Genomic DNA, 22,896 nt, shown 5'->3' with positions numbered 1-22,896 from the left:
TGCACCCTCCCTAGAGTTCACTAAAAGACAATGATGTGATGAAGGTTTAGACTCGTGGTGAAAAGGGCTCAACAGAATACAGTTGTACCGTGGATGTGTTCAGTGTGGTACAACTTAAATACTAAGTGATAAGCTGGCTGTGAGAGGCTGAGGCAGGGGCATTGCTGTGGGCTGAAGGCCAACAAGAAATTCCTCACAAAACTACATCTCAAAAGAAAAACAACTAACTAAATTACAGAGATTTTTAATAACATGAGCAATATATATTCTATATAAAATGGAAGAAGGAAGTTAAAATTTGTATTCATATGGCCCTGTGCTTATTTAAAATTTAAAAACTCAGTTTGACAACACCCTGATGCTTACAGTAATATGGTTTGGGTGAAGTAATAATGTTTGTGCTAAACTTGGGCCTGTGTGGCTGTGAGTTCACACACACTCATTTACATTCACACTAGTGTGTGACATAAAAGATATGAAACACTTGTACTAAGTGTCGTGGTCTGTAAGCTACTGCTCCCAAACCGCAGAGAACTAACATTGTTCTGTGTATACTTTCAGTAACTTATTTTAGGGATTGCCCTAAATCCAAGTATAAAACTTTTAATTTACTCTGTTCTACTGTTAGATAACAACAAGACTTATTTCTCGTTTGAGACATGGACCCTCTAGAATAGTGCAGGGGCATTTTAGCAGAGGTGAGAACCAAGCCTTCATTGAAAATGATTGTGTTTAGGGGGCTGGAGAGATGGCTCAGCAGTTAAGAGCACTTGCTGCTCTTCTAAAGGTTCTGAGTTCAGTTCCCAGCAACTACATGGTAACTCGCAACCATCTAGAATGTGATATGATGCCCTCTTCTGGCCTGCAGGTGTACATGCGAACAGAACACAGTATACATAATAAATAAATAATTTTAAAAAAGGGTTGCGTTTAAAACAATTCTGATACACTTTTTTTTGGAAAGAGGTTTCAGTTATTTGGGAAATCTGAATTAAAGTTGCACTTACTGCTTGGTTTCCCCCATAAAATCAGGGTCAGTAGGGTTACAGTGTTGGTACATCCTCGTGTAACTGAATAAAGATAGTAAATTATAAAATCACTTACATTGTCTTCTGCTATCTGGTCTTAACAGTCCTACAAGCCAGATACTGCTGTTAGCATCCCCTCACTTCACTCTTCAGCGCAGTCTTGGGCCTGTGAGCTGTGCTGACGCCAGTGCAGCTTTAAATCTTGTCACACACCACAGTCATGACTCCTACTGCCTCTCACCCACTGCTGGGTTGAACAGTGAACGTCTGTGCTGTGCCTAGTTCTCACTGTGGCCTCTGCATGCATTCTAAGCAAGACAGTACCACAGCAGGACAGACAGACCCGCTTCAGCTAGGTAGGAGGGAAGGGGTGCCTTCCAGATGTGGTCAGTCAAATGTCTGCTGCTAGCTTCCCATCTGAGTCCGAACGCGTGTTCTCCTGCTTCTGTCTTGGTTGTCCCTGTAGTCATTTGGAGAACTGGTACATAAGCCATTGCTGGTGGATCTCACTGTTGAGGAAGGCCAGAGGTTGAAAGTCATCTATGGCTCCTGTGCCGGATTCCATGCTGTGGATGTGGATTCGGGCTCGGTCTATGACATTTATCTACCAACACATGTAAGAAAGAACCCCACACTCTATGGTTGGTTGGCTGCCTTCACTTTGCTTTGACTTTACCCTCTACTCTGCTTAGTGAACTAACACAGGCAGGGCTGCCTCATGTCCCCGCAGTATGGGGTGAGTATTTAAATGAAGCACCATTTCCAATAGCTTCATGTTTTGGGGGGCAGCAGACATTTGCTTTCTGGGCTCTGTGAAGCCCTTCTGAAGACCTTTTAGCACTTGCTTTGACTAACATGGCATGGAGTTGGGACTGTTGCTGTCAGGCCAGAGCACCCGGGGTTGGGGATGGTTCTTGGATAAGTCTACCATCCAGTCATGTTTCTGGAGGCTCAAGTGAGCCAGTAGAGTGCGTGACTGAACGACAGGCTTTGCGTTGTACGTTGCGTGGACTTCCTAAGACCCTTGCTTATTTGTGGTAGGTGTGGTGGGGTCAGCACTACTGTGTGCACCAGACTGCCCTCCTGAGCTTTTCCACGGGGCCGGCGTGACACAGATCTCTCCCTGTTCCTGTTCTCTAGATCCAGTGCAGCATCAAACCCCATGCTATCATCATTCTCCCTAACACGGATGGGATGGAGCTTCTAGTGTGTTACGAAGATGAGGGGGTTTACGTGAACACGTATGGAAGGATCACCAAGGACGTGGTTCTGCAGTGGGGAGAGATGCCGACATCTGTAGGTAGGCTGCACCGGGAGAGGAGCGCACCGAGACCGCATCTGTCTGTCGTACTAACTTTGCATGTCCTCACACCCTCTGACTGTTCAGTGGCCATCAGCCAATAGGAGAAGGCTAGAACAAAGTCCAAGTCATTTTAGGCACCTTTAAAAGCTTCACAGTTGCTAGCTCTCAGTTGACTCTGAAGTTACCTAAAAGGCGGATGTTTGGGGTGTTCGTTTGTTTGTTTGTTTGTTTTGTTTGGCCAATCTGTGTAGCATGAAGAGAATCAGAGAAAGAAATGTGGATTGCTCTTGAGGGTGGCAGAGACCAGGTAGAAACAGCCTCCCTCCGGTCTTCTGCTTTGGTTCACGAACCAAGGCTGGTGTCTGACATCGCGTGCCTTTGTGTTCATAGCTTCCTTCCTCACCTTCCTTCTCTCATGGCCCGGTTGACGAAACATGTACAGTAACCCACACACCATGGTTACTTCTAGAAGTTGCATGAAAGACCTGAGGAAAATTGGTTTGTTCCATTATTGATTCCTAAGACTATCCAATGACAGAATAGGTGGCCAGTGCTGTAAATTGAACCCAGGGCCTTGTGCATGGGAGGTAGGCTTTCAGTGATTGGACAGATGCCCAGGACCAAGGCAGAGCTCCTGAAACACCACAGTCCACATGTAGTAGGCACTCAGGTAGAAGTGCGTGTGAATCAGAGACATCTCGTAAAGGTGCTCCCTGTTAATGCTTGTTTTGTTCTGTTTTGTTTTCCCCTCAAAAAGCATATATCCGATCGAATCAGACAATGGGCTGGGGAGAGAAGGCAATAGAGATACGATCTGTGGAGACCGGTCACTTGGATGGTGTATTTATGCACAAAAGGGCTCAGAGACTAAAATTCTTGTGTGAACGCAATGACAAGGTAATGTTTCCTTATGGCTTCTGTATGGTTGTGGCTGTTCTCCATGGACATTGATGGGGAATTTCCTTGTAATTCTGGTAGACTCAAAGATAAATTAAGGAAAATTTTAGGCACTGCTTCTTTGGCATAAGCTGGGGATTGGGCAGTCGAGGTCAGTGACTGACCTGCTAACTGTGTGCTCTCTGGTTGTGTTTGCAGGTGTTCTTCGCCTCCGTGCGCTCTGGTGGCAGCAGTCAGGTTTATTTCATGACCTTAGGCAGGACTTCTCTTCTGAGCTGGTAGAGGCAGTGTGAGCTGGGATCACTGGCCTCCCAAGTCAAGACCCTGAGAACTTGGAATTCCTCACAACTGGAGCTCAGAGAAGTGTGGCTGCAGCCAGGACAGCCGTGTGTGCAGGCCTCGTGCGGGCTGGCTCCTCTCTCCCCTCCTTCTACACTTCTTGCCACTTTCTTTTTTCCTTTCTCAAAAATAAACCAAGGCTGCGTGGCAGCTGGTGCTGTTTAGCCCACCATCGGTGCTAGGAGTGGCGTGTTTGGGGATGAGCGTCAGCCCAGGAGGAGCTCCTTTCCTCAGCTCCAGGATCCCCTGTCTCGGCGGGACTCTGTCCTGGGGGCGTCTGAAGGCTGTGTCCAGCACACACCAGTCAGATGCTGGCAGTGGGCACCAGGAGGGGAGAAATGGTGGAAGAAGCAGCTTTCGGAAGCAGAGAACAGATTTAGTATAGTAACATTAACATGTATTTAATTGACTTTTTTTTTTTTTTTTTTTTTTTTTTTTTTGTAATGTGACAATGTGTGGACAAAGAAGAAGGTGCAGGTTTAAGAAGTTACTATTTATAAAATGTGAAAGACACAGTTACTAGGATAACTTTTTTGTGGGTGGGGCTTAGGGTGGGATGGGGTGGGTTAAGGGGGTCCCAGTTTGTTTCTTTGAAATTTCTTTTGGAAGGGGTTGTCCTGGCCAAGAACTCAGTAATTTTTCTGTGTACCAAGTTTTGCCTAATTTGTGCAGATGGTTCTAAAAAAAAAGAAAGAAAGAAAAAGAAGATGTGTGTGTCTTGTTGGAGGGCCAGAGTCTATTGTGGGACAGTATTAGCACTGCCTCAGCTGAAGGGTTAATTTCTGTTCAGGCCTAAGTTACAGCAGCAGCCCCGCCCGTAGCCTGCACTGCAGTGGGAAAAGTCGGCGTTCTGGGTTCTCTTCTGTTCTGTTTTTTGCCTACCTCATTGTTTTTAACGCATTGAGAGGTGACTTAGTTTATGGTTTCGGCAGAAAACATTATGTTTAATTTAACCTTAATACCAAAAGTATCTGACTGAAGTTTGACTTATTTTGTCACAAGTCCAATCAGGTACAAGGAAAACTGTCTCTGAAGGCGGGGAGTGGCCTGGTGGCTGCTGTGGGCTATTTTCAGAGATTAGAGTGCTCTGTTTCCACCAGGCTCACCGTCAATGGCTGACGGGCAGCGCCACCTGTAATGTGTGAGGTTGCGTTGTTCTCAGCTAGGCTTGGGAAGCAGGCAGGTGGTCACGTGTGAGGAGTCACACAAACTGTTCGTTGTTGCAGGAGCCTTTTCTTGAGGGTGTGGGCGTGTCCCTTTTCTAAAAATGCAATGCACTAAAACTATTTTAAGAATGTAGTTAATTCTAATTATTCATAAAGATGGCATCTCCTGTGTTTTGCGTGTAATATCAAAGCCCTGGCTTTTCTTGTTTTCACACTTGCTCTCTTGTTCTTTTTTTTTTTTTTTTTTTTAAACTAATTTTTCGTTATGAGTATGTCTGTGACATTTGTAATAAATGTCTTGTAATAATTTGCTTCATGGTCATCACTCCACTCCTCTGAGGATGCTAGCCGGTGTCTCCGGGGAGGGACACTGCTGAGTCCTGACGCTGACATCTTTCTGTAAGTGGGGTTGTCTTATGGTGGCTGCTGTGTCGTTAATTTTCTTTTACAGCACACTTCATCTATTCCCTGTCCCGTGGGACAGTTATGTGTACCTGCTGCCAAGCCGGTACCATCCGGCCTCCTTCCGACAGCTGTCAGCCAATCTCTTCCTCCTGGTGTAGTGGTTTTGTGAAGGACACATAATACAGCTGCAGTTAAGTCAGGGCAAGATAGCCAGCGAGAACTGTTACTGTTTTTAGGGGAAAAGGAAGTGAACATTGTCTTCCGTTGGTATGAGTTCAGGGGAGTGCAAGAACTGTTTCTCTTTAGTTTATGGTTAACCTAGAGCAGGTTAAAGAGTTAATCCTGTCTGAGGCCCGGGCTGTCCCGTCAGCAAAGGGCTCCATCAGAATCCAGTGCTGGCACGCTCCTGCCCACGCTGAGGTTTCTCACATAGTGAGAGGCACTACAAGGCAAATAAGAGGAGACAGCGCTGTTTGCATGATTGCGGCCTTTTCTCTGGCTTTGGAGTGCTGTGAAAAGTGAGCAGATGCCTACAAACACTGAGAGGACAGGATGCTGCCCGCTTTTCTCCTGGAGTCAGTCCATTGGCCATAGGCTCAAAGTTCTCTGTGTCTTTTTAATTTAAAAAAATTTATTTATTCACATTAACATCCTGATTATAATCCCCTCATTCTTATCTTCCTGTTCCCTCCCTCCCTCCCCCCTCCCTCCCTCTCGCCCTCTGTCTTCCACCCTCTTCCCCTTCCCTAGACCTTTGACAGGTCTCATCTGGATAGCCTGCATCCCCTTCCTCTGTGTTCCCACAGGGCCTCTCCGCCAAGGGGCCAGTGATCAGATCACAGGGACCAGAGATCATGTCAGAGACAGTCCCCTGCCCCTCCCCCTGCCCTCCCCCATGTGAAGAGTGAGCTGTCCATCGGCTCCATCTGAACATAGGGTCTAGGCTTTCTGCTTACAATGTCCTTGGTTGGTGCATCAGTTTGTGCTGGTCCCCCAGGGTCCAGATCCACCAGCCTTGCTAGTCTCCTTATGGAAAGCTATGTCTCAGCTGATAGGTTACAAATAACACAGACATATGTTGTTGGAATTATTAATATCTAGAACTTTTGGGGTAGGGGGACAGGAGAGTGGGCTCAAGCCAGCTGTGCTTGTCCTGCCCACACAGCACCCTCAGCCCAGTGCCTGTTCTCCCATTAGACCCAGACCAGTTCCATGGCCACCTTGATTGAAACAGAACAGTCTGCCCTGAGCAAGCTTCTGGTAGCTACTCCCCTCTGTCATCTTGGCCTTCCTTTCTTGCTCCTGACAGCCTGTAAATCAAGTCGAGATCGAGTTATACGAATTAGTTGAGGTGTCCAGGGAAAGATGCCCAGTGGGGGAATTTCACATAAGACAGTGTTGTCTTCGTGTAAGTGTCATTTTGGCACACCGTGTGATGCTGAGGAAGTGGTCCTCACAGTGCCACCATGCCCAGCCAGCGCTTCAGTGCCTTTGAGTGCGTGTCAGAGCAGCCTCTCCTGTGGTGAGGTCAGTGTGTTTATAATGCATATTTGCATTGGAGAAAATGTTTACAGAAGGGGTTTTGTTGCACTAATGTGCATCCCAGTTATGGTTTACTTTTGTATAACTTCTATGGGCCGTTGAGTTCCTGGCTTAGGTGTAGTACACACAAGGACTTGTAGTCCCTAATTTTACCAGTTATCAATGTGCTGAGTAATAATACGGAGTACTACTGGTACTACCTAGTGTTACTAGTATCGCTTAACACTAGTAAGCATTAAGCTTACTAGTCACGGAGCCGAGCAGGCTCTGACAAGCCCGTGGCCTTCGCTTTTTCTTCTTTTTTGCAGTGCTAACTCGTCTACTGTTATACAAATTATTGTTCTCCCTTGCCTTTTTTTCCTAAATAAAGTAAATGTAATTTCTACTTAAGTGTGTCCTGACCCTTTAGGCATTTCCTTCATCTGAAGGTCTGTGTTTTGTGCAACCCTTCTCACCCCCAGCTGGCCCACCCAAGCCACAGCAGGCCCCCACATCCTGTGGGAGATTGCGGAAGGACAGTTAATGAGAGAAAGTAGCAGGCATATGTACAAACTTCCCAGAAGTAAGGTGAAAAGTTCATCACCAGTTCGTGAAACAAAATTGAGGGTAAAAGAAGAAAGGTTGGGTTTTTGCATGTCAAAATGTAGGCTAGGGGGATGGTGAGGTGGCTCCGCAGTTAACGGCACTCGTTCTTCTAACAGGACCAGAGTTCATCTCAGTATCCACACCCACATTAGGCAGCTCACAACTGCAACTCCAGTTCCAATGTGGAAAACACATGGCAGAGACACACAAATGAAGAGAAAAATCATTTAAAATGTGAAATAGCATGTTGTTCCCAGTAGTGTTGCAGTCCAAGAAACCACAAGCCAGTCAGATACCAATCTCAGTGAGATAATGGTTTATCGAATGCCTGTTCGTGGCTGATCAAGATCAGGGTCACAGAAAGGATTTGGGGGCCTAGCTGATGCTGGTCTGTTCATAGGTAGGCTTTTCATAAGAAAAACTGCAGCCAAGTAACAACCAGGTATCAAAACTAACCAGGCGCAGGAAACGAACCGCAAATAGATAACAAACAGATAGCAAGGGGAGGGCAGCAGTACGTCATTCTAAGTAGCTGGACCAAGCGGTTCTAACTGACTTTGGTTTGATTCGTTCTGTAGTTGGACTTTACAGAGTGTTCAGGTAACAAAGTATATAGAGTTTGAGACATGAAACCCTAGAGACGTAATCATTGGAAGGCAGAGCCTGAAAGCTTGAACTTACTCTCACCTTTTAATCAAGATGGAGACTAAGAACAAAATGGCTACAGTGCTATGCTAAATTCTGAAGCAGGTCTCAGCAGTAGGATGTGAAGGTAGCCCTTTCTCCGTGGGTCCATGTTGGCCTGCACTAACTCAGTGATGTCAGTACTGCCCCTGCGGTGTTCTTAGGCATGCTCCCCAGCAAAGGGTGAGCCCCAGCTCTCAGAACTGTCACCTTGCCTGTGCTGCCAGGCATACATATGGTAGTATCAAAGAGACTAACTCCTGCGTCTCATCCTAGAGCACGTTACCTCCAACATGAGAGTAAAGTAATAAATGCTTCAGCCACCAGATGATCTGAGGTTTGGTGTTGTCTATCCTGCTTGCAGCTGGTGGCCAGAAAAATCTGGTGGCATCTTGGACTTTGAGTGAATCTCTTCCGGCTTTCCCCTCTGCTCACGAGTTCACTGGAAGGACTTCATTGGAACCACATTTGGCCTCCTAGCTAACACCAGCTCTGTTTGGGTGTCACATTCAGAGATGCTGCCTTGTTGCTAGCTCACTTTAAAAGAACAACGTCTCCACTTCCCTTTAACAGAAGTAAATCGAGTGCTTTTTTTTTTTTTTTTTTTTTTTTTTTTTTTTAAATGGCTGGCCAAAGTCATTGCCACGTTTTCTTACCTGAGAAAACAGGTGCATTCATATACTAGGTTCTCAAACGTGGCTGTTTGTCCTGCCTGGCCTCTTAAGGCTAATCTGTTTGTCTTAACAAGAATGGAATAGAAGTTGATGTTAATCCTGGAGAAGTTCTGCCTTGTTATGCAGTGTGGACCCATTGATGGGCTGCTCTGCTCTAGTCGGCCCAAAGGAGGAGTGCTGAGTACCACCAGGTGGACCAGGCCCGTTGGTTGTCGCCTGGACACACCTGGGAAGAGGCAACAGCAGCTGAAGAATTGTCTCTGTCAAATAGGCCTGTGAACATATCTGTGGGGCATGTTTTCTCCTTTCTTTTGTTCTTTCTCTTTTCTTTCTTTTCTTTCTTTCCTTTCTCTGACAAGGTTTCTCTGTGTAGCCCTGAGTGTCCTGGACTCACTTTGCAGATCAGGCTGGCCTGAAACTCACAGTGATCCACCTGCCTCTGCCTCCCGAGTGCTGGGATTACAGGTGTGCGCCACCACACCCCTCTGGGACATTTTCTTGCATGCTGTTTCGTGGAGAAGGGCCCTGGTCATTGCAGCCAGTGATCCCTCTTGACAAGTGGCGCTAGGTTGCATGAGAAAGCTAGCTGAGTAGAAGCTGGGCGGGAGCCAGTGAGCACTGACCCTCCTCGGGTTCTGCCTCAGTTCCTGCCTCTAGGTTCCTTCCCCAACTTCCATCAAGATTAATTTGTGATCTGGAAACATAGATGAAATAAGCCCTTTTCTCCTCCAGTTAGTATCTTTTGACTAGTATTTTGTTATCTCAGCAGCAGAGACGCAAACCAGGACAGCCAACCTGTGCACAGGAGGCCAGGGCTCTCCCCAGCATCCTCAATTGGAGTTTCCATGGCAGCACTGAAGGCTCCTCTCACTACATCTCCAGGGAATTTGAATCTGCTTTTTTCTTTTTCTTTTTTCTTTTTTCTTTTTTTTTCCTTTTAAAAATTGTTTCTAAGAGGTCATCTCTATTTCGATCTTAAGTGTAGAAGTCTGCCCAGGTGCCCACACGTGTTCTCGGAAGAATATTGAGGCGGAGCAAGCACATCCTGACCCTTGGGGTTCCCTAAGTTAGACTTAATTACAGCCCGTACAGACCAGTGTCAACTGGCTTTGCTCAATAAATGATACTGAATACCGACTGGACGTTCACATTGTCTGAGTCACCCACTGGGAAGTACGCAGGGTGGTGGTCTTGGTCTAGGCCCTTTGAGTTTGCCTCCTCCACCCAGGTTCATGGGCCGCACCACTCACTGTGTGGTCTTTGCCCTTAGTGTGGTTTTTGGCCCATCCTCCTGTAGCACGTGCCAGTAAATGTATTTTTATTGGCACTCTTGGTTCTTAATCTGTGTCCTGCCTTGCCCCTTCGAGCTGACCACCTAAGCCACAGCTCAGAAGACTTCTCTGGAGGAAAGCTGTGGGTTACTCTTGTCACTCCTCGGGGACCCAGCCCCCCAAGGCCACCCTTGATTTCAGGGTGTTTTCAGCTTCAGAAGCCCCAGGGTCCCTTCCTCCCTAAGTAATCCTACTAAACATCAGGCTCGTTGTAACTTACTAGATCCAGGAGTCACAGTTTAGACTAGAGGCCACCTGGAAGCCACCATGTGCAGACTGGCCCTGCCTACTGTGGACAGTCTGGGCAGTTTGGTGAGTTTAGGACCTCAGCTGTCCCTGTGCCCTTCATCCTGCTCACTCCTAGGAAGAGGCATAACTGGCCTGCCTGGGCAGACATGGGAAGGACATTTCAAAACGTCTTGCCTCGAATTCCCATGTGTTCCTGGCATCAAGGATACTTCTTGGTATGCTTTCTGAGGGACTAATTGTCCCCTCACCTTCCTTAGCAGGGCACATCATTCAGTAAGTGTGGGAGCTTGTAAACTTCTGGGAACTCGGTGGCTTTTTGGTCAAGTTGAGCAATTCCTGTGTGTTGAGCAGTCTTAAGGCACGGTGCTCCTGTGGGGAAATGGGCTTAAAGAGTGACTTGGAATAGTGGTCCCTGCTCTAGAGGCTAAAATTAGAGCCTCTAGGTGTGCATATGCTGAAGGGTGTGTGTGTGTGTGTGTGTGTGTGTGTGTGTGTGTGTGTGTGTGTGTGTGTGTGTGTGTGTGTGTGTGTGTGTGTGTGTGTGTCCCCGTCCGTCCGTCTGTCCGGCTACACAAATGTACTTAGGAACAGAGACCAGAGGGTGGTGCCAGAGCCTCTCGTCAAATGCTCTTTACCTCATTTGTGATTGTGACTAGCCTTTAATGGCTGAGCCATCTCTCTAGCCCTCTCCGCCTTAAGCTTCCTGTAGCTCACTGGTCGGATTGGCTTGGCAGGCCAGCCAGCAAGCTTCAGGGGTCCTCCCATCTCCGTGTCTCCAGAGCTGTGACTGCAGGTGCATTCCTTTGTGCTTGGAATCAGAGCCCCATGCTTGCCCGTGAGACATGCACCACCTGAGCCCTTCCCCAGCCCCAAAGGTTTGTACTTCATTAAACTACAGGATTGTGTGGCTGCTGGGAAGCCTGGTTGAATTCACACTACTTGGATGAGACAAGTGAGAGAAGACACTCCAGCTGTACTTTGATAAACTCCTGCTAGGATCTGGACCTGTATCATAGATCAGCATTGGCATAGGAGTGCAGGCCAGCTGCAAGGGGCCCTAAGCAATTTGGTTAAACAAGATAAGAGAAATAATTAGAAGTAACTACGTAAACTAGAGCTGTTCACCTGGTGGGATCATCTGTCCTGCCTCTTGGGTAGTAACAATGACAGCAATAGGATTGTGTTCCTAGGCACTAGTCCCTGAGCAAATGCTTTTAAATGAACCTTCTGAACCTGGGCAAGAGGAGCCTTGGTATGCCTCCCTGTTGGCTATTTGAAGAGAGAACTGTGGGAGCTGAATCGAGCATTAGCAAAAACGGGCACAGACCCAGGACATGGTCAACCTTAATATGAAAAGGGCAAAGTTTGAGAGGTTAAACAGGCAACTTTCGTGGCTGCTCAGGCCTTGTACTGCCTGAGAAGAAGACCTTGAGATGCAGAGAGCCCGAGGCCCCACTGGTCACCAGCTTCCTGCCTTGAGAAGTTAGTGTACAGCATGTATGCAGGAGGTAAATAGTCCATAAGCGATCTGAGACTGCTTTAGACCTACTTAGAAGATGTCTTTGGTGTTCTTTGTAGAGGTGAATGGATTTGCAAGTGGGGATGAGGCAGCAGGCTGGAGGCTCACCTGGGGTACACCTGGGTGGGGATGAGGCAGCAGGCTGGAGGCTCACCTGGGGTACACCTGGGTGGGGATGAGGCAGCAGGCTGGAGGCTCACCTGGGGTACACCTGGGTGGGGATGAGGCAGCAGGCTGGAGGCTCACCTGGGGTACACCTGGGTGGGGATGAGGCAGCAGGCTGGAGGCTCACCTGGGGTACACCTGGGTGGGGATGAGGCAGCAGACTGGAGGCTCACCTGGGGTACACCTGGGTGGGGATGAGGCAGCAGACTGGAGGCTTACCTGGGGTACACCTGGGTGGGGATGAGGCAGCAGGCTGGAGGCTCACCTGGGGTACACCTGGGTGGGGATGAGGCAGCAGACTGGAGGCTCACCTGGGGTAAACCTGGGTGGGGATGAGGCAGCAGGCTGGAGGCTCACTTGGGGTACACATGAGTGGGATCAGCACCAGCGCGGGCTGTGGCTTTCCCCTGCTCCCTTTCCAGGACCTGTGCAGAGCTCACTCTGATGCAGTCCACTCCCCCACTGCCCTGCACTCAGCAGCCAGCTTGGGGGCTCAGGAAAGAAGGGGCGACTCCTGCTTGACCTGCAGCCAGAAGGTCATCTGTAGCTCAGGAGAGCTACAGCCATGTGCAGCCGCCCCTCTTGTTCAAAACAGGAGCTGCTGTGTGCTCTAAACCTCATCATTTGGCTTTCCAAGTCTATTTAAACAATACCAACATATAAAGCACACTTGGAAGAGCACTGGTGTGGATTCCAAGTTCAGATGAGTGTGCCTTTAAGGTCAAGCAACGAGAGAAGCCTTTGCTGTGCTGCTGGGATCCCTGGGCACCTGTCAGTGTCCACAGCAAGCTTACTTTTCTATGTTCAGTTCTCTAATACAGATAAAGTTCTCATTGCTCCTGGAACATGGGCATCCTTAGTGTTGCAGGATCCCAGCGTGAAAGACAGTGAAGTAAATAACACTGGGATGCTTTCTAATAACTCAAGGGTAGCCGGAGAAATTTAAAGATGCACGCAAAAGTAAGTCACTGTGGTGACATGTTTTTATTGGCTTATAGTGTAAGATGTGACACGCATTTAATCATATACATGCAAGCCTTGATAATGTACTTAACTGTATTCCAGATTGCTAGTCCAACACATAATTTATAAAAGGAGACCTTCACACTGCTTTCCATGATGAAGCTTTGAGCTTGCCCCGAGGCTTTATGGGCACCGTCAAGGTGAGCCCTCCACAGCTGTCCACATTGTAATGTTCCTCAACCTGAAATAGCCCCCTGGGGACCATTCTAAAATGGAAGACCCTGAGTTGGAACATGGCCTGCTAGTCTCCATAGGGTGGCTTTTCTGCATCTAAGTGTATATTTGTGTGTGTGTTACTAAAGTTTGGCCTATAGGGTAGCCAAGGTAAAGTCCCATTAGAGCAACAGTTCTCAACCTGTGGGTTGTGAGGGCTGAATGGCCCTTTCACTGGGGCCACATAACATATCCACATTACAATTCACAACAGTAGGAAAATTACAGTTATGAGGTAGCAATGAAAATTTTATGATTAGGAGTCACCACAACATGAACTGTATTAAAGGGTCACAGTGTTAGGAAGATTGAGAAGCCCTGCACTAACGTTACCTATGCTAGATTTTACAAAATCACTGGCCCCCCCCCCCCCCCGCAATATTTGCAAAGCTTTTGTTCTCTTGCTCTATTAAAATGGTCTAGTGGGAAAGTTAAAGGAGGGGGCCATAATTTACAAACCTCATGGCAGTGGACTGGCCGTTGGTGAAGGCTGAGCAGCCCTCCTTTCCACTGATGTGGACAGTGTGCTGCAGGGTTTTCTCCCTTTTCTAAGGCTGCAAGGACTGCAGGTGCCCACATGAAGTTGCAAGCCATGTGGTCCTGCAGCCGTGCGACTGCTGGTCCTGACATTTTAGACAGAAACCTAGCTTACACAGCAGAGGCACTGTTAGTGAGCCTCTGACTCACCAAGAGCGGCGAGCAGGGGCGCACCAAGCTGGGAAACAACGTTTTCAGAGGCTTCTTGCACTAGTGGGGAAAACCCGCTCCCCCATTGCGTCCAGATTCTGGTTCCTGTAAAAGAATGGAGCAAAGGCCTGAAGTGGACGGAATTGAGGAACTTAATGGCAGCTGTGACTTGTCATTCTTGTGGCACAGTCAGAGTCATCCTGGTCACTGGCTAACAGGGGCCCCCGTGCTCTATCCGAGTCACTCTGGACTGTTGTAAAGGTGCAGATGTCACCTGAATCCAGGTCACAGTCTTCCTGCCACCGCATTGTCAGCTTTTACTGTCTGGACCTCTCAGTCAGCTAACCATACATGCTGTCACAAAGGGTGACAGTGACAGTGACAGTGACAGAACCATTGCCCTGGCTTGGGGTTGGTCATCCTGCTGAGCCATGGCAGCCCCTCATGTAGGGCTGACTTATCTTAGATGACATTTGCCTAGCTACACATAGTCAGGTTTAGCTATCATAGGTGTCTTTTTTTCTTTTTAATTTTTATTTATTAAATGTATTCACATTGCATCCCAATTATTATCCCCTCTCTCTTCCTCTTCTCACACTCCCTCTTCTGCCCTATATTCCCCCCCCCCCCCACTTAGACTTCTGACAGGCCAGGGGAGGCTCCTCCCCCACCATCCGCTCACAGCCTATCAGGTATCATCAGGCTAGCCTGCTTCCCCTTCCTCTGTGTGCCCACAAAGCCGCCCTGCCAAGGGGGCAGTGATCAAATCGTAGGCCTCACTCCTCCCCTCCCCTCGTGGAGAATGAGCTGTCCATCAGCTGCATCTGAACAGGAGGGTCTAGGTGCTCTGCTTGCCTCACCCTTGGCTGGTGCATCAGTTTGTGCAGACCCGCCTGGCTTGATGGTCTCTTGACCCCTCCAGGCCCTTCCATTCCCCCACTCTGCTCTACAACTCTCAGAGCTCCACCCAGAGTCCAGCTTCAAATCCTAGCATCTGTCCCGATTCCCACTGGGTGGAGTCTCGCAGAGGACATCTATGTTGGGCTAATATCCACTTATAAGTGAGTATATACCATTCATGTCCTTCTGGGTCTGGGTTAACTCCCTCAGGATGATTTTTTTCTAGTTCCATCCATTTGCCTGCACATGTCCAGATTTCCTTGTTTTTAGTAGCTGAGTACTATTCCATTGTATCACAGATGTCCTTAACTGACATGAAGCACACGAATCCTCATCATTGCCTTCGAAGCTAAGGGACACAACAGAGGCCACAAGAGGGTAGCAAACTGGAGCTACAGATGGTTGTGAGCCGCCAGATGGGTGCGGGGAATTGTTCTAGGGTCCTCCCATCAGATCCCCTGAGACTAGAGTCCTGAACCTTGGTTCTCTGCATGAGCAACAACAACTTGTAACCAGTGAACCATTTCACTACCCATCCCCCCACCCCCACTTCAAGTATTATCAACTTAGAGATATCTGTTCCAACTTCATTTACCCATGGCTCATTTCCAAGAAACCTTTAGACATTAGACCATTTCATTCATAAATATTCGGTGTCTGTGTCCAAATACATAGAATAATTGCACCAAGATCTATCAAAAGTAGTTTCAGCAAATACCAATTGTTCTGTGCCCTTAGGAGTATTTTTGTTTGTTCTTAACTGTGTGTGAATCATGATTTATGTAGCATATCATACGTGGTTGATAAATTGCTTTGTTGAAAGTCAACATTGTTTGTGCACAATTATTTTAAGCTTTGGTCCATAGACACTTGTCTTTGTTAGCTGTTGGGTGAAGAAACAGCTGTAGTCTCTGATACATTTCTTGAACATCCTGCATTCATCCATTTCTCTAAGACTATACCATCTTCATGAGAAATAGTACTTAGTGATCAGTCTGTTGTTTATATTGCTAGTATTTATAGTTAGTAATTTTTCCAGTTCCTTTTTATGTAAAATGGTTTTTTTGTTTATTTTATGATGACTTCAAGAGCACATATAGTAATATTGGAATGCTACAGAGAAGACTATCATGTTCCTTGCATAATGACATGAAATTTTGTGAATTTATTTATTTATTTATTTTAGACAAGGTCTCTGTAGTTTCAAATTCTCCATCCTTCTGCCTGAGCCTCCTCAGTGACAGAATTGCAGATACAGAGTCATCCTAAAACAACAACAACAACAACAACAACAACAACAACACTTCACATTGAAAGGAATTAGAAAAATAGTGTAGCTTCTAGCAATATAAATACCAGACCGGTCACCAAATCTTTGCCTGGTCCTGTAAATTTTAAATCTCCTTTCTCCTGCTCTGAATACAATTACCATTCTGCAGTCACAAACATACACAGAGGCTCAGAATACTATCAAACCCGCCATGAGTAGCCTGTGACCATTGGATGGAAGCTATGGGCTTGGTAGAGTACTCTGCTCTGTTTTCATTGCTACTTTTGCCCTTAGAATGGCTCTGCCACCATGTTGTCATGTAATTTTGTTTGCTTTGGAGCTTTCCAGGATTGCTTCTTAAATGTGACTTTTATACTCATGTAAAATAGTGTCTGTTATTGAAAGGGTTTTCTTAAACAAAATCTAGTCAGCCAAGGCATTCAGGCTCCCTTTCCTTCATCGTGGACATCTTTACCCTTCTAGGTCACTTTTAAAAATTAATTTGAGGGCCAGTGGTCATAGCACACACCCATAATCCCGACACTCAGGGGGCTGTGGCAGGGGGAACCAAGTTCCAGGCTCTCCTGGGCTAGCATGACTCTCTTTGGAAATGTAGTAAGAACCTGTCTCAGAAAGCCAACATGCACATGAACTGGGGTTCTTCTTATCTTCATTAAAGAAAAACAACAGCCACGCAAATGTGTTTGTGCTGTTGAAGCCACACCTTCTGGACCTCACTTCACGCCCAAGTTGTAAGCATTTCATCTCAGAACACCCGTGACCCACGTGAAGGTGCTTTGCGTTTTGTTTGAAAACCACCTGTAATGAGATATCATTTGACCAGGCCTCAGTGAATTCTTCTCTGAAGGGTCCACGTGGATGAATTCTAATCATTCAGCACTCCCTGCAACTTCCTTTAGACCTTTCGTCACCCCCAGGATGACCCTTCCTAGGTCAGCTATGAAAACTGGTGGTGGTTTCTTCTCTGCGTGATCTGCGGTCAATGATGTGACCTCTGCACCACGGAAAGGATGCACTTTCTGACGTGAGGGCAAACGGCCGCTTCCAGGATTCTGTTCCTTGTTCATAGGATGGTAAATGTTTTTACCATATATTTCTGGGATTGCATCTCTTCCCCCTAGTACCGTCTTTATCAAGACTGGCCCAGCAGTCCTTCCAGGCTCTCCTGACTGAAGATGTGGAAGGAAATCCACCTTTCCTAGCAGGCGCCTTGTGGACCACCAGGGCTCCCTCCTCCAGCTCCGCCACTATCGAAGACTGTTGGCAGCGCGATCGGCCCCATCTCACTTTAGACATCCCTTCTGTGGCTGCTGCTCCTCTCCCTACCTGGGTCAGATGTTTTCTGGAGTTCATTTCCTTCTCTCTTTTCTTTTCCTTCCTTATTTTCTTAAAGAACACCCTTGAGCAACTTCCTCAACAGAGTTTGTGGGAAGAAAGTTGACAGTCGTCTTTCTGAAAAGTTTGTGTTCATCCTGGACCTCATAGTTGGCAGTTTTCCTGGGAGTAAAAGTCTGTGTAGACCTGAGTTTCCTTCAGATTCCATTACTTTCTGTCATTTGATTTTAACTCATGCATTGAAGACATCCCCTTCCTTGGTACTTGAAAGTTTCCCCCATTCTTGTTTCCTTTTCTGTTGCTGAGATAAAATACTCTGACAAAAAGCAACTTAGAGGAGGGAGGGTTTATTTTAGCTCGCAATACCAGGTTGTAGTCCATGATGGCAGGGAAGTCAGTCAGGACCGAGGAACAGCTGGTGACATCATACCCACGACCAACAACAGCAGAGAGAACTGATTGCTTGCTTGCTTATGCCTAGCTTCATTTCTGCATTCATACAGTTCAGGTCAGGACTCCCTGGATAGAGACTGGTGCTGCCACTGTGGGCTGTGTTTTCCCACATCAGTTAATTTAAGACAGTCTCCCTCAGACATGTTCAGCAGATGTAGACAGTCTCTCGTGAGACCCTAACAACTTCTCCAGTTAGGTGTGGCAAGTTGACAAGACTGATCATCATACCCACCCTAGACACGTCTAAGAGCTTCCTCTCATTGTTGGTGTTCTGAATACTTTCATTTCATTTTGGATTCAATTATTGAACTTAAAACTCTATCCTAACCGGCATCAATAGACCCTATCAATCTGCAGTTTGATGGTGCTTACTATTTTCTCCACTATTTTCACTAACTCTGACAGTTGGGTGACCTGCCTGATGACTTGACTCTGTTGACTTTGTCTTTTTATTAAAGACTGTTACTGGAATATCTTCACTTTAACCTGTTTACTGATCTTGCTTTCATTTTCACAAACACTTCGAGCTCAAGTGAAGGTATGAAGGGTTGATGAAATTTGTACTCCTGACTACTGGCAACAACTAGAAGTGCCTTAAAAGATTAAAAAAGAAACAACAAATAAACAAACAAAACACAAAACAAAAGAGATCTTCCTGAAAAGAGAGTCTGCAGGTGGACCTAATGTTCTTGGTGCTGTTGCTTGCTTACTTGAAAATAGTGTGACCTAAAGGCTAGAAACATGGAAGCTGATCAGCTGGGAACTAAAGCTGGGTTTCCAGCAGTTTCATAGCCACTGGGAGACAAAAACACGGATACTAGATCTACAGTCTAAGGAATCTTATATTAGAAAGAAAAGCCAATTGAGATAAACCAAGATTTTCTTCTGTTTTTCTCATATACCTGCTGATTTTTATAAGCAGCATAAATTCAAGAACCTAAGAAGATTAAGAAGGGAGATAGAGCTTTGATAGTCTCATGAGTCTGGGAGACAAATACCCCAGCCAGCAGGATCCTAGAAAAACCCCAGACTCCCTGGGAGAACCACGGAAAGACTGGGCTGTACTCTAGGATTAGGGCCAAACCTGAAAAAGGAGCTGTGCGCGAACACTAAGACCCAGTTTCAAACCAGATCAGTCCCTGGCCAGACAAAGTGGGCTTTCTCTAACCCTAACTGGCTGCCAGAAAGCAAAATTGATTCTCTGTGGAGAAAGGCAATGTTAGAAAACCTCCAACTGAATCTATAATTTTCTCATATGTAATGTTCAGCATGCAGTAAAAATTATCAGATATCCTCAGTAAGGGATTAAAATAACTCATTAAAATATACTATGTCAAAGAACCAATTGGAGATGTTACCTTGGGACATTTATGGACATGTTCTAGAAAATAAGATTAGAAAGTTCTGTAGAAAGCTGGGATCAATGAAACACACTCATGGAAATTTAGCAACAGAAACTATTGATAAAATTTTACTTTAGGGCAGCAAGTCTCAACCTGTGGGCTGCAACCCTTTTGGGCATCAAACAACCCTGAAGCACCCTGATATCAGGCCCCGTAGCAAATGCTGGACCAAATATCAGTGGTTCAGTTTTTCATCTGCATTGGCAAGACCAAGAGACTGCGTGGCAAGTGTGGTCCTTGGAAGGGTAAAAGACATGAGCATCATAGAAGCCATGGAGCATTTGGGATCCAGGAATGGCAAGACCAGCAAGGAGATCTCCACTGCCAACTATGAGCAAACATCTCTTAGTTCTTTTGACTCGAGGACCATTCTGTAGCCCAGGAGAGCGCCCCCACCCCATCTGTGCATAATGCAGGATAATCTCTGCTCTTCACTGAAGTTCTTTGGGTTCTATATTTAAACTTATGAATAAAAACTAATATATATGCACATATATGTATATATGAAGGAAAACAGTTCCCTAACATGTGTCTCATAAGGGGTTATGAGCATGCCATTCAAACATAAGCCAAAAATACATTATGGAAAGATGTGGAGGAATTGGGGTTCTCATTGATGGGAATGCAAAACTATTTCAGCAACTCTAGCTATCAGCCTGATAGCTCCTCAAAGATTAAGCACAGGGTCCCCTATTAGCACAGCAACCCACTTCTGTAAGTGTACACCCAAAGACTAGAAAGCAAGGCCTCAAATATTCTGAAGGGCAGAGGTACTTCTGGTTGAATATATAAGCAAAGTGTCATAAGCTGCTTCTCCCAACCATTTGTGTGCAGTTCTGCCTGAATTGCATGTGGCCTTGGGGCTTGAAGGAGTGCTGCCATAGGATGGGGAAAGTTAATTGACGGAGACTGCATCTATGGGGCTGTGGCAAAGCCACCATCCATGCTGGGTGTAGACTTCCTGGTCTGTGGAGATACGGTGCAGCCACCATCCATGCTGAGTGTAGACTTCCTGGTCTGTGGAGCTATGGTGCAGCCACCATCCATGCTGAGTGTAGACTTCTGGCTGCTTTAAAGTCAGCCATGCCTAATAAGCTCACTGATCCCCCAAGGTGCTTTGGTGGAATCAAACCTCTGGTTTGTAGTTAAAGTCTTACAAAACAGGACGAGGGGGGCGGTATAGGTATTTACATATTTCTCCCTCAAATGCCTGTAGAGCGCATGTCTCCATCTGCTACAAAAGGTTGCCTGGAGGCAGGATGGTTGGAGACCATCTTGGTATTTACCTCACAAATACCCCACAAGTGTCTCAGAACTTGTGAAGAAGCCTGAGTGGACAACAGAGGACATTTCCTGCTTCTTCCTGAGGCTAGGCCTAAACTGCTGTTTTTGGTTGTTTCTCAGGAAAATTATGACTCAAACTCATAGTCACACTGGAGGTATCAACCTCAGTGATTAGCAGATCAGCTTCCTTCCTTTTTCCGCAGTCGTACGGCTGGCTTTGATTTCACTGACCTTAGCATCTTACATCCTTGGGCAAGCCTCTTCAGAAACCTGTTAGGAGCAGCTGCCATCTAAGTGTACCTCAGAGAACTTGAACCACACCCACTGTTTAGCATCGCTGATGATATAGAGTTAACATACTCAAACTCACTGCCCAGCCTCCCAACTCTCTAATCGGCACACTACTTGGACATGGACTTCAGTGGGAGGAGAGCATTGGCTTTAAAAAAAAAAAAAAAAAAAAAAAAAAAACCAATGGCCGACATGTTTGTTATGTGCTGGTAAAAGTGATGGTGGAAAGAAGAGAAAGGGTGGAGAAGGGAGGTTGGAGTAACAGGGGGAGAGGAGAGGGGTGCAGAGGGAAGGGGAGGAGAAGAGGAGGGGAGAGGAGAAGAGGACAAAAGAAGAGAGAGGAGGGGAGAGAAGAAAAACGAAGAGATGGAAGGAAGGGGAGGGGAGGGCAGAGGAGGGGAAAGGAGGGGAGGGGAGGGGAGGGGAGGGGAGGGGAGGGGAGGGGAGATGCTCTATAAAGAAATGATGAACTTTATACTTTTTGACAGGTTTTTCTCAATGTGAGGTCTTTAGCAAAGCTTTCCCGGATATTCCTCCTGTCCTCCTGGGCATGTTTTACACACAGCACACGTAGCATACGTACCACACTGTTCTCTGGAAATATCTCCTGTTGACCTTTGAGTGTGACAATGACAAGAAATACCGGCTGATGGGGGCAGAGAAGCAGAAAGAGAAGGAAGCTCCAGTGAGATGTTAGCCACACACCCCCACAGCCCGTTCCTGGAGATGCTCTGAGTTATCAGTTCATCTCTTTCTCTAGGATGCTAAACTAGACAGAATGTAGGAAAAAGACCTCTCCACCTCTCCACGCCTAACGATATGCTGCCAGCTAAACAAGCATGGCAGTATCTCACAAACCAAGCCTAAATTGTAAACATTGTTTTAAAATGAAAATCAAGCCTGTGGTTTCAATGATGTTTTAAACACTAGCAAGTTTGGAATAATCAAAATTTACATATTTTTTAGGGTCTTTTTTTTTTAAATTGGTTCACTTTACATCCTGATTGTAGCCCCCTCCCTCATGTCTTTCTGTCCCACCGTCCCTCCCTCACCCCCTCCCTCCCTCCCTTCCTCCCCTAGTCCTCAGAAAGGGGATCCCTCCTCCCCTACCATCTGACCTCAGCCTATCAAGTCTCATCTGGATTGCCTGTGTCCTCTTCCTCTGTGGCCTGGCAAAGTCTCCGCCCCCCCCCCTCCCAGAGGGAATTATCAATGTGTGGAGGCCAGAGTCCATGTCAGAAGTAGTCCCTACTCCCCATATTAGGGGACCCACAAGGAGACTGGGCTGCCTATCTACTGCATCTGAGCAGAGAATCTAGGTCCTCCCCACACATGGACCTAGGTTGGTGCATCAGTCTCTGCAGCATTCCTCTCCTCTGCCTGTATTTGTTGGCTCCACTGGTCTCCTTGTGGAGCTCCTGTGCCCTCCAGGTCCCTTGATTGCCCAGTTCTTTCAAAGGACTCCTTGTGCTGCTTGGATCCCCTGCTGGGTGGAGCCTTTCAGAGGACCTCTATGGTAGGCTCCCTTCCTGTTCCTTCTCTTCAACTGCTTCTGGTGTCTATTGTGGTTGCCCTTCTCAGTTAGAAGTAAGTATTCTCCTTAGGGTCCTCCTTGCTATTTATGTCAGTGCATTGTAGAGTGGTTATCCTGTATCACGTGGCTAATATCCACTAATAAGTCAGTATATACCACGCCTGTCTTTCTGGGTCTGGGTTATCTCACTCAGGATGATCTTATGTAGTTCTATCCATTTGCCTTGAAGGAGACCAGATCTAGGACACTCAGCCCCTGAGTCTATGGCTCTTTATCACAGAGTGACTGGACACTAGCACTATCATACATGCCTCAAAATGACGTCGCACCAGCTTTGCTTTCTCTGTCCAGTTTAGACCCCGGGAGTCTAGATTAGCAGTTGTTAACCTGTGGGTCATGGCTGCTTTGGAGGCCGCATATCACATCTCCTGTCTATCAAATATTTACATTATGACTCCTAATTGTATCAAGTTTGTTTTTATGAAGTAGCGAGGAGCTAATTTTTATGGCGGTGGTGGTGGGGTTACCACGACCCAAGGAACTGTAGGAAGGGGGGTCTCTGCATTAGGAAGGCTGAGAACCTCTGCCCTAGATA

The 22,896-nt window shown here is 46.7% G+C and overlaps 1 protein-coding gene and 1 pseudogene across 28 annotated transcripts in view; both read left to right on the top strand.

Moving 5' to 3' along the window:
* Positions 1-3,654, top strand: part of Map4k4 (mitogen-activated protein kinase kinase kinase kinase 4) — a 144,624-nt gene extending 140,970 nt beyond the window's left edge. For all 28 annotated transcript variants that reach the window (XM_051152725.1, XM_051152716.1, XM_051152718.1 and 25 more), the window contains 4 exons: positions 1,495-1,644; positions 2,169-2,328; positions 3,089-3,228; positions 3,427-3,654. In XM_051152725.1, coding sequence (XP_051008682.1) covers positions 1,495-1,644; positions 2,169-2,328; positions 3,089-3,228; positions 3,427-3,510 — 534 coding nt within the window. In that variant the 3' untranslated portion in view covers positions 3,511-3,654. The remainder of the gene's footprint in view (positions 1-1,494; positions 1,645-2,168; positions 2,329-3,088; positions 3,229-3,426) is intronic.
* A 12,134-nt stretch (positions 3,655-15,788) lies between these two features.
* LOC127196020 (uncharacterized) lies at positions 15,789-15,889 on the top strand (annotated as a pseudogene).
* Positions 15,890-22,896: the final 7,007 nt, after the last annotated feature.

This window comes from Acomys russatus, chromosome 11, assembly GCF_903995435.1.
Source record: "Acomys russatus chromosome 11, mAcoRus1.1, whole genome shotgun sequence".
In the NCBI taxonomy this organism is placed as follows: domain Eukaryota; kingdom Metazoa; phylum Chordata; class Mammalia; order Rodentia; family Muridae; genus Acomys; species Acomys russatus.
This window is presented reverse-complemented; position numbering and strand designations above follow the sequence as displayed.